The sequence below is a fragment of the Leptonotus elevatus genome, chromosome 1 (genome assembly GCF_054856555.1).
Source record: "Leptonotus elevatus isolate MCC_2025b chromosome 1, RoL_Lele_1.0, whole genome shotgun sequence".
NCBI lineage: Eukaryota > Metazoa > Chordata > Actinopteri > Syngnathiformes > Syngnathidae > Leptonotus > Leptonotus elevatus.
Window position 1 is genome coordinate 28,162,044 of NC_141239.1, and position 18,790 is coordinate 28,180,833.

Here is an 18,790-nt window from a genome sequence, read left to right on the forward strand (position 1 = left end):
ATTGTAACACAATAACAATAACTGTGTGCAAATGCTTTTATAATTTTAGAATGAACTTAAAAAAATACAACCATATGTAATCTTAACCTTTATTGTATTTAAAGACATGATTAATTCAAAGAGTGCCTCCTATTAAAGCTCACTTTAATATTATGTAAATGACACTCTCATCTAATTACCGTGCAGGTCTCATTCCCTTTTTTTTTTCTCGTAAAGGGCACATTGTTTCAAGTGTGCACAAGTGGTTGAAATTCTCTCAAGACATAAGCCTTATAAGAGCGTTTGTTTGCATAACTTGATGCATGCAACATTGAATGTGTCCTTGCTGCTGCTGTTTGGGAGGGAACATTTGCACAGGCTGAAATGATTCACCCACAAAACTTAAGTCTGCACATTTAAAAGCTGTAATCGATTACATTCATTCTCCATAACAACCTTATAGTAGGTCGTTACACTCCCCTTTCCCCAACGGGTCTTCTTTTGTCTGCTTCACACCCACACACTTACTGGGTCAAGTGAGGACTCACCATCAGTTAGAATCGCTTTTCAAAATAAAAGCTCTCCGAGCTCCAGTCTGAAGCCATTGTGGGCAAACTTTAGTACTTAGGGGCCAAACCTGGGGACAATTGAGATTACCCGGAAAAAAGGCACAGGGAGAACATGCAAACTCCACACATGGGCCTATAATTCAACCCGCGACCTCTGAACTGTGAGGCGGACGTACCAGTTGTCCACCGTTTAAATAGATAATAATAAATAAATATTCAAGTCTGGATGACAGACTTACATCCATAGGCAAGCGATCTGGGATCTCACTCAGTAATAGCTAATGGGTGCGAGTAACGGCCTGTCAACGTGGTGATGCTACATCCGCCCCAAACATGGCGGTGAGTATTGAAATTAACGAGCCAAATTATTTTGGCAAATACAAGAATAGACACAAAATGGTAACACCAGGTATTTATCAAAGTTTACTGTGCTCCGTTTCCCCATCAATATTTCAAAAGGTTGTTCCAGAGGTACACTTTAATTCCTCAAATATGACACGACTCTTGGTAGTGTCAATGGTGGGCTAGTTGTAGAACAGAGCAGGCTGGAGGTTGACTGTGGGCCCATACTTTGCCTGTCCTTCCCTGTACAAGTAGTCTTTGAAAATTGTAATGTATGGCAAGCCTCTACATTATTGTTTTTAATTCCAAATCCCAGTGGATGACTACATCTCCTGCAATGTACAGTTTAGTATCTAAAGTTTAGTGTGCCTTACTTTTATTTGACAGCTCAAGCAGTCTACCAATTGACTCAGTGCTGTTGCAATTCCATCCAAATCCTGTGTGTAGCGCTAAAGAGCATAATAAACGGTCAAATGATTCAAAAGAAGAAAAAAAGATACAGCATGCTAATGCTAACGGCGAAGTAAGAATAATTATCTTGTCATTTTCATGTTTAACTTGATACATTACCAGCCTGATAATGGGAAAGGGGGGGGGGGGGGGTCGTATTTTAAATACAAAACCAACGACTTTAGCTTTTAATATGTTGTTCACTCACATCGCGCAAAATCTTGTTGGTTACCGTATGCCGTTTATTTTGAAGTGAATAATCGGAAATGAGGTGCAGTTGTTGACTTCGTTTTATTCTGAAAGGAATGGTCGGAAAAGAAGAGAGTGTTTTCGTTTACTTTACGTCCTCTTTTCTCCCTCTCTCACACACACAGTCAAACAGTCACACACGCACACGTAACTGCACAGTGAAGATGCTTTTGGTCGGGAAGAAGCTCACACCATGTCTCTCGCAGGTGTTGGTGCTTTCAGGACGGGTTGGATGTGTGCGAGCTGCGAGAAAACAGTCCTGTCTCACGTCGGAGGAGGCATAGATTTGATTTGAAGCTGCCTTCTTATTCGTGTGGAACTGCAGGTATGGATATCACCTCTTGCAATTCAATTAAAGTGGCTGGATGAAGGCGTCGTCGTGCCGTTTTGACCTGTGGGACTGTGGTGTGTTCGGGAGAGGCGGTGGGGACCTTTTAATTAGCCCGAGACTCTACCCCGGAGGGCTTCTTTTTTTTGTCGTCTGCCATTTTCCCAGGAAACCAAGCAAGAACCTAACTTCAGGGATGATTGACTGATAATGATGAAGTAATGTCTTGGGTTATTAATTTTTTTCTAAATCGGACACCAGGACAATAAACTGTTTGATCTTTTTTGAATGGAGCCTCAAAGGAGATGTTGCAAAAAGAAGTAAATATTTTGTCTCCTGTTGACACATGTTAACTCAGCGAATGACCATCACCAGTGCATTTGATTAATTTCTGGTTCTGTCTGGCCTCTTGAAATAATCTTTGTGACATTTTTGGAAGGGCTACAGTTAAACATTACCTTGCGCCCTTAGACTGAATCTAAATCCTCTAAAGCCTCAACCAAATCAATGACACTTTCCCCACAATTATAGTTTACATTCTGGAACCTGTCCTGTAATTGCCATCTAAAATGCTTTACCAATTAATCAAACCGTGCTGTCCTACAAAGGATGAACTGTGCAATGCATCAAAACAAATGGACTGCATATACTGATATCAAGTGTGCCAATGGACTAGACAAAATCTTGCTTAAGTCAGTTGAAGCTTCCATCAGGTGAAGACCTGATGCTAACTGAGCTTCTCCTTTTTTTCAATCTGCCTTTTCACCTTGAAGAGCTCTAACAATCATCGCTGTGGTTCTAATACTGTGGCTCCACAGTTTGCCTTCCTCCTATTTGGATTTTTCTTGAAGCCTTGGATTTCGCAATAGCAACATGGCATCCCCCCAACGTCAACAACTGCTGCCTCACAACACAGAAGTGAGCTGTGACTCGAGTGGCGAGGGCGTCTCAGTGAGGATTGGTAGTAGTGTCAAACACAAGCACGGAGGCGGGCCACTTAGTTCTATCGGGGGAGGCTTTATGGCAGGATCCAAACACTGCAAGTACAGTATTTCCTCCAGCTGTAGCTCTGGGGAGTCTGCAGTCAAGAGGACATTGGTCAAGAGCTTCCGGTCGCAAAGGAGGGTCCCTCAGCTTTTCGAGAGGTCTGCCGGTCACTTCTGGGACCCTAAATTTGATTCGTCCATCCTGGAGGAAGCTTGCAGAGAACGGTGTTTCCCTCAGACGCAACGGCGTTTCCGCTATGTGCTTTTTTACCTGTCTGCTGCCGCTATCCTTTGGGGAGTTTACTTTGCTGCCAACCCATCCCGCTGCAACAGGATGGTCTTTCTAATCCCCACTGTATCCTTTCTCCTTTTCTGCTTTCTCCTCTTCCTCCTAACTTTTACCAAGTTCTACTCTCGCTGCTACAATCAAGCCTCCCTGCTGCTCATTGTTGTCACCTTCATGCTGACCCTGGCCCCTCAGATCCAGACGTCACGCTTCAGAGATCCGGAGACTCTCTCTGATTTGTTAGATGTCAATAATTTCAGTGGACCTACACACAACTTATCCTACTTAAAGATTGTAGAGGGTAGCGCCTGGTCTGCCTGTGTCTCCCCTGTTGGCACCTTTTCACTCTGTATTGAGGTTCTCCTGTTGCTGTACAGTGTTCTTCATGTTCGCCTCTTTGCTTCTGTCCTACTCGGGTTCCTCTACTCGGTCAGTTTTGAGATTTTGGGCTGGTTCCATCTCACCCAGACGGGTGGCAATTTGATCTTAACCCCCGAGAAAGACCTGGACACCCTTTGTTGGTTGGGACCAGCCAAAGCCCTGCTCCACCTGTGTGCACACGCCATCGGTATTCATCTATTCATCATGTCTGAAGTGCGGTCACGCAGCACCTTCCTGAAAGTGGGACAAGCTATCATGCATGGCAAGGACCTAGAGGTGGAGAAAGCCTTAAAGGAGCGAATGATCCACTCTGTCATGCCCAGAATTGTGGCAGATGAACTGATGAAGCAGGGTGATGAGGACATAGGCGTCAGTTCGGTAAAGCGCTACTCCACAAGCGGAGCAGCTGCTGTCATCTCCAGTCCCAAGAACAATAAACGCAAAAAAACCTCCATCCCTCGAGGTCAGATCATCTTCAGACCTTTCAACATGAAAAGGATGGAGCCCGTCAGCATCCTTTTTGCCGATATTGTGGGCTTTACAAAAATGTCTGCCAACAAATCTGCTCATGCCCTGGTGGGGCTTCTCAATGACTTGTTTGGACGTTTTGATCGACTGTGTGAGCTGACCGGCTGTGAGAAGATCAGCACCCTTGGGGACTGCTACTACTGCGTGGCTGGATGTCCTGAACCCAGGCCCGACCATGCGTACTGCTGTGTGGAAATGGGCCTTGGCATGATCCAGGCTATTGAACAATTCTGCCAGGAGAAGAGGGAGATGGTCAACATGAGGGTGGGCGTCCACACCGGCACCATCCTGTGCGGCATCCTCGGCATGAAACGCTTCAAGTTTGACGTCTGGTCCAACGACGTTAACTTGGCCAACCTGATGGAACAACTGGGTGTGGCCGGGAAGGTGCACCTTTCACAAGCTACCGCCAACTTTCTAGATGACCGCTACCAACATGAAGACGGACAGGTCAACGAAAGAATCGGACAGAGTGTGGTGGCAGACCAGCTAAAAGGTAGGTGGAAGTTATAGCTTGTTGTTGAGTGTCCAACAGTTGCTAGGCTATAAACTGCAGTGGTGAGTTACTATTGCAATTTTCATTGGCTACAAAGGCATTTTTAGGTCTTTGTGTCCTGTATGGCTTTCCTTGGAGGAAAGTTTAACGTCATCATCCAATTGTCCTGCCTTTACCATGTATCATCCCTGCTCCTAACATACCCAGTTTGCTTTGTATTTTTAGATGCCGTTATAAATTAATGTAGCTGAAGCTGTGGTCTAATCTTGCTTTGTAAACCTAGTTTTTTTGTCCTCAAATTACCAGAATATTTCATGGCCAATTTTTACAAAATTATGCATTAAGCCTTGCAATATAAGCCATTATCAGCCAGGAGGACTTTGCAGTTGCCCTTTCAAACTTTTATTTTCTGATTTTGTCCAATTTGTTTCCATTGATTTAGGCGCGGATTCACATTGATGATGACATTTACACCAATTAGCCTCTATCAGTGTAGACGTCAGTCTGCAATGACGCCGCTGAGTGAAAGTGCATTTTGTTTGCCAGGTCGTCGAGTGATTTATGGGCCTCCATCTCCCCTCATCTCTTAGATTAATGAGCAACAACAACTTTTGCGCTTGCTACCACCCCCCCCCCCTTCTTTTTTTTTTTGATTGAGGATAAATGTGTTGGACGGTGTTAGACCCCACCCACCCCTCGCCCCCGTACTTTTCCTCCACCATGTATTCAGTTTCAATCTTAAGATTTATCCTCTCCAAGAAGATTTACTGAGCCGGTGAGAGAGCTGGCTGTCGGGGGAGTTTTTTTCATGTCTTGTAAAAAAAAAAAAATATATATATATATATATCCATCCACTGTCTCGATCAGTTGGCATAAATCCCTTTGGTAGCGCTACAGCTTGGATTCCAAGTGTGAACAATTCCGGTTTTCCCGACTGAGACATCAATTAAGATGACCTACACTCAACTGTCTCAGTTGATAAACGTGGACATTTAGAGAGATCCAGCAAAAGAGATCCATCCATTCATCCATTTTCTGTACCAAGGATGAGCATCTTTAATGTTGGAGTGCGACACCATTTTTAGTGCCCCATCCCATTGCTCATCCCTGGATTCGATACCATTTATCCTCATTAGGGTCACGGGGGACCTGAAAACTATCCCAACTGACTTTGAGCGGGTACATCCTAATTTGGTCACTAGCCCAATTGCAGATGTAAAAGAGATTTAAAGCATCACTAAGGAACTTTCAGTTTACGTTAAGGTGGTGCCATATGGGCAAACGCGGTAATGTTATGCCATAAGGAAGACCACATTTCCCATGAGGACAAGTGCATTGTGTTGTTTTTTTAGCTTACGCCAGCGAGTGAAATCCGGACCAATCCTTGACTGTGCTTTTATCTGGGTAGCTTCCATTTTTCTTTTATCTTTTTTGCCTTCTCAGACAAAACGTTTCGGTTGTTTTGAAGGTTCTCCTAGGAATGCAGTAATCGTGCGTCGGCATTCAAATTGACTTCCGTCTTTGTAACGAATGGGGAAAGGGGGGGAGTGACGTATGCCATAAAGCAGTCAGCACTTTTGTAGTTTTTTTTGTGTGGCAGTGTTCCTACCGTCCTCCTTAAACTTGCTTAGTGCCAGTAAAAATGATACAGACCCCCTCAGGCCATGGCAAAGGTAACAATTAACTCGTTTTAAGTCGATGTTTCATCAGAAGACATATGAACATATTTTATTAAGGTTGAAAAGTTCCTTAGTGCTACTTTAAAGTATTGTCTTTTGGCTTTTGCCTTCTTAAAGTGACTTTAGTGTTAATATACATAAATTTTGGCAAACTTAAGTGTTATTTGTTATAATAATCAATTAAAAAAAGATTCGTTAATGGTAGCCATACTCTATTAGGGATTTTAATCGCCTAGTGCCTGGCGATTCGATCCGTATTGCGATTCATAAGTCACGATTTGATTTGATACAAATTAATCCCGATGCAAATCTATAAATCGGTTGTTGTTGGGTTTTTTTACTCAAATTTAGAAAATACTAATCAGTAAACTTGTACATATACACTGTAAGATTTGTATGAAAATGTATTTATTTATCTGAAACTTCAGGCTTATAACTGTGAGCCTCTGTATTTAACAAACCGGTTGCAATCCCTTTCATGTTTGAAGAGCATTGAAATAAAATATTAAGGCTTAATATTCCGGTATTTCGGGTCTCCTGACAACCTCACGACTCTAGCTGGATTCTGAAGTATTCGGTTTAGGTGAATGGTATGGGATTTTTAATAGGTTTTAGGTGAATTAATGAGTACACACTCACACGCACGCACACATGCACACACGCACATGCTCATACTCACGCACATACCAAATAAAAAAATAAAAATACAAAAATGAGAGAGAGAGAGAGCAATGATGATGACATGTCGAATCGGTAAAATTACCGAATGAACAATACTGAGCTCTCGCAGAAAAAAGAAATAAAAAAAGAAATAAAATGTTAAGGCCTAATGTTCCATTAATATAACATTCTTCATGCTTAAAATGTGATCCCTAACCCTCAGTAAGACGTTTTGTTGAATATTTACGTCAAAAATTGATGTTTAAACATTGATTCGGCCTCATATTAAATCAAGTCAAGAATTGCCCGCTGTAATATCGCGATATATTGCCGAATTTTTTTTCTTTTAAACACCCCTACTCTAGATTCAATACCTCCCCATCCCCGCCTATTTTGTTATATACTATTAGCTATTTGTGGCTCATCATAATGTAGTCAGTTGATTTTCAATTTTCTTGTTGATGAAATGCTAGTATCGTTTAGCATTTTTCCTTCGTTGTTGAACCAAATGTGATGGTGATTTTCGAATACAGCTGTTCTGTAATGTATGTCCGGTGCGTCCTCCTTTTCCCTTTTTGGACCTACATCTGAGGCCAGGTGTTGTTTTGTGCGTGGCCGTGATGGAAAGGGAGCTTGTATCATGATGCATATCATATCAGGACCCCGATATCGTGATATGCGTTGTTGTTGTTGTGGTTGTTGCCAATACCTAGCTCTACAGGAAGGGTCCATTGAGCAACTAGCAGTGGTTAAAGTCATCCACATGGTATCGACACAACAAGCTTTGAACCCTATAGGTTCTCGAAATAGTACAAAGTTTTCCCAGTAGAAAAGTATTAATCAAGTGCTGAGCAGCGTAATAAGGTGTCAGTTTTGTCACTTAATTTCATGAATAAAAAACAAATAACTTCATAACCCAAATTAAATGCTGATTTAATGAGCGTTTTCATTCAGTTCAGTAACACTTGTCTGCTCTCTTGTATAATTTGTCTAACTCTTTCCTAAATTGTATGCAAGGCTTGCCTCAAGGTAGAGCATGATCTCACATTCCCTTTGAAATTATAAAAATGACCTTTGCTGGCTTCACTGCTGAGGGAGTTGTGTCGAGTATTTTCCCTCCCGGCCAGCTTGCTCTTCTCCATGCCACATGGCAGGTCACAAATTAGATGAGATTCAGTAATCTTAAATAATAAAGGGATTAATGATAGCAGCTCTCACTTTTCATATATCATTTCAGATTTGGCTTGACACCCTGGTCAGAAACCAGACTGGCAACTGTTGTATTTACATTGAATCAGATTGATTGCCTATCATGATGCTGTCTACAATTGGTACGACCTGTGAACTTGACACAGATACACACCAAAATGCAATGGGAAAGAACCCTGAAAATAAACTCGTGCTATTCTATCTCTCATGCAGTTCTGCCGACACAGACCATGTTTTTGTTCAACACCACTAAGGAATTAAGAATGGAAACAATTCATTCAAACCTACACGCAGTCTGGGGAAACTGAGTGTGTTGAACCATTAATCTTTTGTTTGCCATAACCTCTCAGTCACACCGGCCCCACATCTAGAATCATCACAAAAAGATGCGTAAATTTGGGCAAATTGTCCTTTTTTTCAGGTCACTGATATAAGAGGTGAATGAGATGGCCATGCTTGCCAGCTCTGTTCTAGTTCATTTCAAAGGTGTTTGATGGGTTTGAGGTAAGATTAAAAAACTTGTCACAGAAAACAAAAACCTGTCAAAGCATGTCTTTCTTGACCGATTCCATCCCACAAGTCTCTGCTCCCAATGCTTTTCTGTTGGGAAAACAAAGTATGATGAACTATTATTTCTAGTTCCTAGCCCATCTGTACTAATACGTTCCTATTGGTGTGACACAGCCTTTGTAATGCTCTAATGTGAATTTCTTAGAGCAGGGGTGGGCACACTCGGTCCTCGAGAGAGTCCTGCAGGTTTGGGATGTTTCTATTCTCCAATACAGCTGATATATGATCAGCACATCAGCAATCTCTGTATAAGCCTGGTAATGATCCTGTTGATTGGAATCAGCTGCGTTGCAAAACCAAAACCAAAACCTGCAGGACTCCGGCCCTCGAGGACCGAGTTTGCCCACCACTGTCTTAGAGGATTGGTGCATTTGAAAGAAAAAAAAAAACTATGGTGAGATTGTTGGTCTACTGTTGTCCTGCCTGAATACACTGGGACTACGGGGTGTGGTGCATACACAGGATTAGGGAAATCCAGGTCCAGAGAGTAAAATCTCAGAAACATTTTGGCTTCAGGCGTAGGTGCTTCTGCTTAACAGGTGGAGATGAGCTTGTTTACCTGCCAGTTGAATAGAAGCATCTGTGGCTAAAGCCAATCTGTGGCAAGAGATTTTATACAGTAGCTGCTAAGAGACGAATACTTCACAGGGACTTTTACAGTGTCTCACTGTACTGCATATTGTAGGCCATCCCAGGTATTTCGTAGCCTGCAGCCGCCGCTCTCCGCCTCATGAAACACATTACTGGGCCTGATCAACCATTTAATATTGCATGGTATGCGTTTGAGGGGATGTTGCCTGTATGGTCCTTTGGCCAAAGTACAGTATGTACTTCTTTAGGATGCCTCGTCATGCTCCATAAACACGCATGGAGCCTTTACGGGAAGGGTGGAAAGCTCTACACAGTGTGACGATAAGGTGGATTTATAGAGCTGCAGTCATTTAGTCTTGCTGCAGTGTCGCACTGTTACTCAGCAGATTGGACTACCTGTTCTTTTTCTGCGCAGGAGCATCGGAAAATGTTTGCAATCAGAGGGTGTTGGGGATTTGTAAGGATCAAGAGCGGACAATTGGAATCACTTTTGAATGGCTTTGTTAGCTCCCTGCTGAGCGTTCATGTATCGATGCAGACCTCTCCCAGCGGTACTATTGGCTCTATGTTGAAGTGTCCTGTCTTTATCTAATGTGACATAGAAGGTGACCCCTCCACCCATCGCCACCACCGCTGTGTGTCTGATAGGAGGCGACATGCCTTCAGAACAAATTCAGCACATGAACGATGTGAAGCAGAACGCACGACTTCTAGTGAGCTGTGCTGAAGCCTGAAGATATACTTATTTACTCGTTACGTCTGCAGATATTGGCTTTTGATGCTGCTAATGGACAGAGTTTTACTGAGCCACTAACGCCGTTTGCTTGACGTTTTAAGTGGCCATTTACATGTGATGGTTTTTCACAACAACAACAACAAAAACGGCATCGTTTTAGACATCCTTTTTTTGACAGTGTAGTGAAAGGCAAATCTTTGCTTAGTTTTCTATGGTCAACAATGTGGAAAAATCCATGATCAATTAATCTTTCAAATCTTAAAGGGATGGGAAAATCACTTTGAATGTTATGAACTCATATTTTAATACACTTGTTGTTTTGAGCAAAATAAAGAAGCGTTATCATTTTTCGAGTCGCATCTATGGAATTCTTCATGTACGGTACATCAAATACCCTTGTATTTGTGTTATTACAGTACGCCTACATTTATGACTCTCTGTCGCTGGGCACTCATTCCATCTGGATGTGTGAATGCGTCAAGAAAATTGACTGCTCTTGCTCTTGATTGCATGCAGAAATTCTGTTCTCACATTTGCAAAGGTGCTCGTATGTATAGCTGCCATCACAACCCCATCAACAGAGATGGATTGAAATCCATATAGAGAAGGGGGAAGTGTGATTGATTGGTGTTATGTGGAGAAAAAAGAAACAGATGTACAGTGCAGACTTTGACGGGAGACAAATCAAGTTCAATGTGTTCAGGGTCGTTGTGCAGCTCCACCTGCCTCATACATTCACCACACTGACACTCACACATATACTCTTTAATCCAATGCTGTGTCCTGGGCCCGCCCAGGCTAATCGCTGTGGCAACGGACAATTCAAGGAGCTGAAAGGACAGAGCTCTTACTGGGGGATAAGAGGCAGGATGAGCGGACATAGCGCTGGTTTTCTTTCTGTCTAATTTGTGGTATGACATTCAATACAGAGCAGTCAACAAGTTGTGTTGCAAATAGGAGTCGACAACATTTATTTATTCAACTGCAGATAGTACCAGACGTCTAGTAAAAAGAAAGATGTTTATTTGAAGGTGTAACATAATGCAATATATTACATCTTCTCTGCGAACTGTTTCAAAGCTGACTTCTCCGTATGGACAGCCGTTATAGGGTGATTTGATGGATTTTTCAACATCCACAGAGTATTGGGTTCTGTGAAAATATAAGAACTGAACCTACCACCATATGACTGCATTCTCTCATCAGAAAAAAAAGTGTACTTCTAGCTTTTTTTGTTCTTTAGTAATCAACAGTGTGTTGGTTTGACCAAAAACATGGGTTCTGACCAAAAAGCGGATGAAACAAGATTTATGTAAAATAATAATAAAAAAAACAAACAAGCTGAACAGTGACTTAAACGCAAATGTTTTTAATTCCGTGACACCTCAAACTATTAAGAGAAAGAAAGAAAAAAGACTGAGAAAAATGGCGAGATGGTCGTTTATTTTCAGATATACAACTTAGAAATCACTGGGAAGTCACAATTTGGCAAATTTCACAATTCAAAAAAATCTATATACTATTGGTCAGTCTACATGTGTGGGTGTTGTTTTACACATTAGTGACCAATCAAATGTGTTGGAAATGGCTTACTCTCATGCAATGTTAATGGTTAAACAAACATGCCATTTTTGGGGTCTCCTGAAAAGTGACTATTTTGGAGGTACAAGGCTTTGGCCGCTCACCGAATAACGTTAGTTGAACATCAGCGGCGTTCAATATGGTGCTTTCCGTTTTTGAACTGTGTCATCTTTCTCATGATTGCTACACACACTTTCAACTAAGTGAAGTTACAAGGCAGCTCTGTTTAAAAAAAAAAAAATATATATATATATAGGGATCATTTTCATGTAATTCGATCAAAAACGGTAAATGCATAACCCAATTAATTTCATTTTGAAATTCAGTCAGCTTTACTGACATGAGTACTGTATATGAATTACTGGCACAAAAAAAAATGGTTCTAGAGTCATATTTTTCCACACTTAACAATATCAAAATGTTCCGAATGAAATACAATTACTGTACTTGTTTTCTGAATATGCTAACAATTACATTTTTGGAAACATGAGTCTCCTACATCTCACAATTTTTTTCCATACGAAACATGCCACTGAACTTTTTATGTTCAAGCAGAAACATGCCAAAATGCCACGAAAGTATCTCTGCTGCGCTTTGAACCCATTAAACCTTGATAATGAAAGAAATTTGAGCAAATCTGCCGTTTACTATCTCCCCGGTGCACTTGACACTCGAGGTTGACCGCTTTTTAGGCGGCGTTAGTTGAGCTGTACATGTTGCCAAACTCACCTTGCGGCCTTGAAGATGCTCGCCGGATAAACCCGCTATCATGACTCATTGACGCGGCCTAAGCTTTCCTCCTTTTGTGAGCAAGGGCGCAGAAAATGTCACAGTAGCTTTTACTGATGGTGATAGATAGCTCTTGCTCTTGAGGTGACACACATACAAATCCATCGAAGGCCAGCACCCACTCACCTTCGCACATTCACTTACATTCTGCACTTAGATGCCAACTGCTACGCATGCAGCCCCACCCTGGCAATGTTTGCAGCCTCAGTGACTCATTAATGTGCACGGCAGGAAGTGTATGTGTGTGTGTGTGATAAATGGCTCTATGAATTATGAATGAGGGGAGATGACGGGGGGAGTCGGTCCACCCTGAAGCCCACTCGTGCTCTCGCCAAGCACGGATCCACTGATGGCGTTTTCAAAGTGTGTTCTTTGCCATGAATTATTTTGTTAGACTATTTGAAGACCATCTTCGTTTTCTTTCTGTGAATTGTGTCCCACCCCATCCATTTTTTTTTTATTCCATTAGTGTTTATTATGTTGTTGAATGAGCATAAAAGCTCAGATAGTTCGTTGAGTTAATCATTTAACTGAAATTCAATTGATTTGGGCTTAAAAGAACCTTGAGGGCCTCTATTGTGATTATTGGCTCTTGAAGCTGCTTGATGCCGCTCAAAGAAGAGCTTTAACATAAAACTCCCTAATTAATTTTTTAAGCACCTGTAAAGGGAATCCAAATTTGAAAAACTGGCAAATATATCAAATGAAGTGAAAAATCAAGCCGTCTGTCTCGAATGCTGTGCCTACACATCCCGATTTGTGTTTGAACCTCAATAATATAGCTGCCATATATTTCACCGGGTCGTCGCTCCGCAGGCTTGGGCCTCGTCACAGTAACTAATGTTGTCCTCTGATGCTCGCGTCTCCATGGGACTTTTTCGGGGCCGAGCGGTTACAACGGAACCGCTTTTTAGAACCATCTCGGAAGTGGTTCTGCAGCGCCGGTCGTCACTGTCACCTGATTGGCCGACAGCAACGCAGCAAGCAACGCCGGGGAGCACGCCCATTTCCTTATTTTATGCAAGCGAGGCAAGAGGCACCCGCCGGTCTTCGCCAAAGTCATAAAAATGCAGTTTATACAATAAATACAATCATGTTTTACAACGCTGAACTATATTTATAATTTAAAAGGGACTTGCGGATGGATTTGTAATGATTGTGGTTTAAAAAGATCGCAACTCGCTTGGTTGTATGTTCCCGTTCACTTGGATGAGAGCTCCAGCGGCAGTTAAATGAATGAGGCTGAGCTCTCCATTCAGAAATAGCTTCGTGAGTCGTAAAATAAAGATTGCAATATTTCATCCATGGTGGTCCATATAAAATTGTAAATATGGTTCAATGTTGGCGCGACTTGCCACTCGTGAAATGTTATGGCGAGCCGCACATGCTGCGGGAGTGCAAGCTTGGCTTGGACAGTTCAAATGATCCCGCCCCCTTCCCGCCTCACACCTGCTGTAATGAAAATGCAATGGAGGCCGTGTAGTGTCGTTCCCTACCGTGTGGTGTGGTAGCGTGTCGTGCTGGGCTAATGGAAAAGCGGCATAAGTAACTGGATTTCAGGCCTGATACCCACTGACTACATTTATATTAATTTGGGTTAAGGTCAAAATTCTGGTTTCTGAAACATTCGGTACAACCTGTTTACATGCGTGAGCAGACAGTTACTCCCATATACATGGTCATTAGCCGGGTTTACATGGAGACTTTTTAGTTATTCCAATGGAAATCATTCCGAATGAATCATATCAGCCCCGTTAGAGCCGTGGGACGCGTGGACATCAATCATGTGATTTATCAAGATGGAGTTAAATCCTCACTGACCACAGTAGTTGAGATAGTTTTAGCACTTTTATTAAAGCAACATCTTTATAAAAACACATTCTACGTACTTTCAAACAAGTTGTGATAGAATTTCATTCGGATTGAGCCTTTTCATTCCGATTGAGGTGTTTACATTGGTGTTGTTCCGATACCGATACTGGTATCGGCAGAGGCCCCAATACTGCATTAAAACAGTGGTATCGGTGAGTACTAACAAGTAACATGCCGATACCATTAATTCTGATGCTAATATAGGACTTTGGATGCAGCATCTTGTGTCATGCTCATGCATGACATTCACTGATGTGTGACATGTTCACTGCATGCCGAGCTAAGATATCCTATTGGCCCTTGAATGCTCTGTACGAATGGCAGGACAGCTTTTTCATGTTGAGAAAAAAACCCCTTAGGTATCAGTATGGCATCGGCATCGGCCGATACTGCAAAACTGTGTATCGGAATCGGTATCGGGGCTAAAAAACGGTATCGGAACAACACTAGTTTACATGGAGCATTTTCATTCCGTTTGGCCGTTTGGATTCATTAAAATCGGAATACTTGGCTCCATGTAAATCCGGCTACTGTAATGAGTCGGAATATCCTGTTTGAAATTGCGACGCCCGGACAGCGTCATTACGCAAATAGACGTCATTTCCCCTTGTAACTGTCTACGCTCACTTAAAAGACATATTCATTTCACTCACCACACTAATGAAGTAGTTCTTCTCACGCCAAAAGTGTGGTTCTTTGCTTCTTCATCATGTTTGTTTCCAACATGTTTATAACATGAAAACGCTGCGGAGAAATCAATGTATTCAAATTAGGCTTGTTTAGCGAGTGGGACAGCGTTGTGCATTCAAGTTGATACTGTACTCAAAAGACCAAGATTTCTTGTGGATAGAGCATGCACAGAAGACAAACCAATGCCCCGTTCAATCAAGGTATTGTGAATGCATTCATATAAACAAGAATTTGGGTTACGAAAGGAGTAAACCCGGGTTTTTGAAAAACCTTAATAAGAGCATATTCAAGTTTTTGCATGCGTTTACATTTCCTTTCAAAACCCGAATACCGCCCGTGTTTTGAAAGGGTTACTGACTGCATATAAATATACTGACTGATGAGAATGAAGGCATTCAAGGTTCTAATAGCGTGTGGGAGGACTCATGCTGAAGGTGACCAAACATTCTCTTTTGCCCAGACATGTTATTATTGCTATATATTAGAAACGTCTTTTTTAAAGAAAAAAGTAGGTCAGCCTTTACATACCTTCTTCCTGCTTTGTTAAAATAAGGTCGTAAGCTTCATCGGCGGCCCAGACTCACTTGCTCTGCGCTTCCGAACCGTAGACATGGTTGCGTGCAGGTTCGAACCTCCACCCCTATAAAACAAAAGGCAAAAAAAAGTCGATCGTGGGAACAAAAAACACTGGTCTTAGAACATTGTCATTATATATTCATTTGTCAAGTAAGATTTAAGAAAAGAGTTATGTTTTTTTGTTTTATTCTCTACCCATACAGAGCAGGCATACGTTAAACTTGTTATAATTTAGGGCATCTTTGAGTAAACTGAGAGTATCATTTACGCATTTTGAGGACGGGCTGAATGTCCTCTTATTTGGAAATGCAAATATGGTCGCCCTTCTCATACTTGACACTGAAGTGCATCACTGCCCCCCCCCCCCCCCCCCCAAATAAAATAAAGTGAAATAGTGAAAAACAGTAAAATGCTATATGTACACATAGTAGTAGAAGTCAACCTTAAACATTACTTGACAATAATATGTTATATGTGACCTCACTAGTCTAAACATGACATTCTGATTAATATTACATTTGTAGAACATGAGTTATGAAGCAAAATACAGCCATTTTTTTCCCGACTTAAGTCGACTTAGTGTCGACTGAAGATGACATCAATGTTGCTCAGGTCTCAGGTGACAACCAATCACAGTTCAGCTTCAGAAAACAGGTGATCTGTGATTGGTTGTTGCCTGAGCCCTGAGCAACATTGATGTCATCTTCAGTTGATAGCAAGTGGCAAAATGGCCGTTCCCTGAGATGGATAAAAACGGCTGGATTCTTAACTCATATTGCACTAACGCAATATTGACCAGAATACAATAATTAGACCAGTGGGGCTGCATAGAACATATTATTGCCATTTATTTTATTTTTTTTTAAATCTCTGAATTCGCTTCGCCAAGTCTTTAAAAAGTCCCAAATTTTTCTTGTCCATTTTAAAACTTAGGAATGAACCGGGAAACTGCCTTCTGTCTTTGCTGCCGTTTATTGTGATGTTTCTTGGTGACTTCCGTGGGCTCCTATAGAACAAAATATTAGTAACAAGTTAACGACGGCCCTCCTGTGTCCCCTTCCAGCTGTCAGCTGCTCCTCCATCCACATAGCTGATAGCCCCCACGCTGTCATGTCTCAAGACTGTTACTGACATACTGCCCGTGTGTGTGTGTTTGTGTGCATGCGTGTCAAGTGCCAGATATATTCCCAGCAGAGGTAATTCCCTAACCTTTTGTCACTTTCACTTTTTGCCCATGTCATTCTCCTTTTCTGCCATGCTGACTAGTCAGTCTGTCTTGGCTCTCATCCCCTCGCCTGCTCCCTGAATCTGTTTACTTGCAAGGCTTTATTTGAACATGTGCTTTATCTAAACTAAACATTATTTTCCTTGTAAGAGCATTACTATTTGGTACAGCATGTGTCATGTATATCCAATGTTGTCAACAGTAGGGGTTTTTGTTTGTTTTTTCTGCTTAAACAATGTGAAGGTTTGGCAATTCAGTTATGACTTTTAGCAACACAAATTGCATATAACATTAGGGATTACTGGACCTTCCATAATCAGTGCACGTTTATGGTTCCATTTCTATTCAGCACACACACACACACACACAGCAACCTATAGATGTATCCTATGTTTGAAAGGCCTCAGGTTAAATTGTTCCTACTGTACAGATAATGTGCCATGACACGAGACTAACTTCCTTGTGGCCGTTTACTAATAAAGGCTCACTGTGCTTACTGCTGTGGTGGGTTAAATGCAGAGGTTGATTTGTGTGCAGGGCATGTAAAAATGAGTGTTTGTGCCAATGAAAGCAGCCGGGCTGTTAAGCAAAGTTTCTCGTATGCCAAAAAAGGACCAGCTGTGACAGGAAATGACCCCAAATTGCACTAGGTACAAATACCACTTTTACAAATCGACATGATCGCACGAAAACGCCTCAAGAACCGAAGCCTGAAGATAAACAGGATGTTGTCTATTTTTATTTAAAGCGGTCATTTTGACAATGTAAAAAAAACAACAAAAAAAACAGCTTACAATTAGCCATCTCACACCAAAGTCGAATAAATGTCCAATGTTATATAATCTGTGACATCTAAATGGAATATGAGTAGCAAATGTGCACGCATTTCACACTAACACCACAGGAACCTGCCGAGGAAAATGAGGCATCATGACTTAGTAATGATTTAAATTATGGCTGTTTAGTTTAGAGAATAGAACTTGATTTACAGCTGTTTATTTCACACACACACAAAAAGTCTGGCGGGGAATGGCTTGCAATGTGACAGCAGCAACTGCTTAATTATACAGTGAGACGTCTATGTCAAATCAAAGCTAAAGCCTCTTCCTCCATCTGGTTTTACATGAGTGAGAAACAACAGTTAAGTACAAGAGCGGGAAGTCTGGCTACAGCCACTTCAATCAATCGGTTCTTCTTTTAATAGGATGCCAATGCAGACAAGTGCCAACGTGTTGCCTGCATCCCCTTTTCCCTTCCTTCTGTATTTCCATGCGTTATATTTAGCAGAAGATCTAGAACATTATCATTAACTACCAGTCAGGACACCATTTGTCAGTGTGTTGAATAAGCACGGTATGTGATATCCGAGGAGAAGATACGGAAGGAACTTGCTGGTGGGGTGAGTTTGCATCTGATCATTTACCCTCATCAGTCAGTCAATAAATGGAAAAAAAAAAAAAACTTTGGCTATCACACGTTCATCAGTTGCATTTCAATGCCTTATGAAGCTGCATGCGATAAAATCCTCTTCTGACCGGAAACAAAACAGTAGAAGTGATGTTTTTATGTGGAAAAAATATTCTGCACTAGCCACTTTTGTTGGCTACATACCAGGAAGATTATAGTATAGTGGTACCTTGAGATATGAGTAACCAATTTTTTTGCTTTGACTTGTGAACAAAAAAATTATATACGAGCGCTGCATGTTGGCAGTGAACTGAACTCACTTCACATTGAGAAGCAGTTGGGAAGATGGTAAACAATAGCATACTGTCCCCAGGCGGCCAAGGCAAGTACAACAGAAGGAGAAGCACTATCTCCATTGAATTGAAGTAAAAAATAGTAGATTTTACATCGATCTGATCGGCTGGATTGGGATCGGCCGATAGTTTGCATTTCATTGATAAAAGAATCTCAATGTCTCGGAAACCTGCCTCAAATAACCCAGAGCTCCTCGTCTCTAACGTCACTTCACAAAAGATTTATATAAATGGTAAATAGCAACCATTAAAAGTCGA

General features: G+C 41.6%; 1 protein-coding gene across 2 annotated transcripts in view; it reads left to right on the top strand.

Annotated features, from left to right (window-relative positions):
• Positions 1–1,714: 1,714 nt before the first annotated feature.
• Positions 1,715–18,790, top strand: part of adcy9b (adenylate cyclase 9b) — a 59,751-nt gene continuing 42,675 nt past the window's right edge. For both annotated transcript variants that reach the window (XM_086088575.1, XM_086088585.1), the window contains exon 1: positions 1,715–4,594. In XM_086088575.1, the coding sequence (XP_085944701.1) occupies positions 2,791–4,594 (1,804 nt within the window). In that variant the 5' untranslated portion in view covers positions 1,715–2,790. The remainder of the gene's footprint in view (positions 4,595–18,790) is intronic.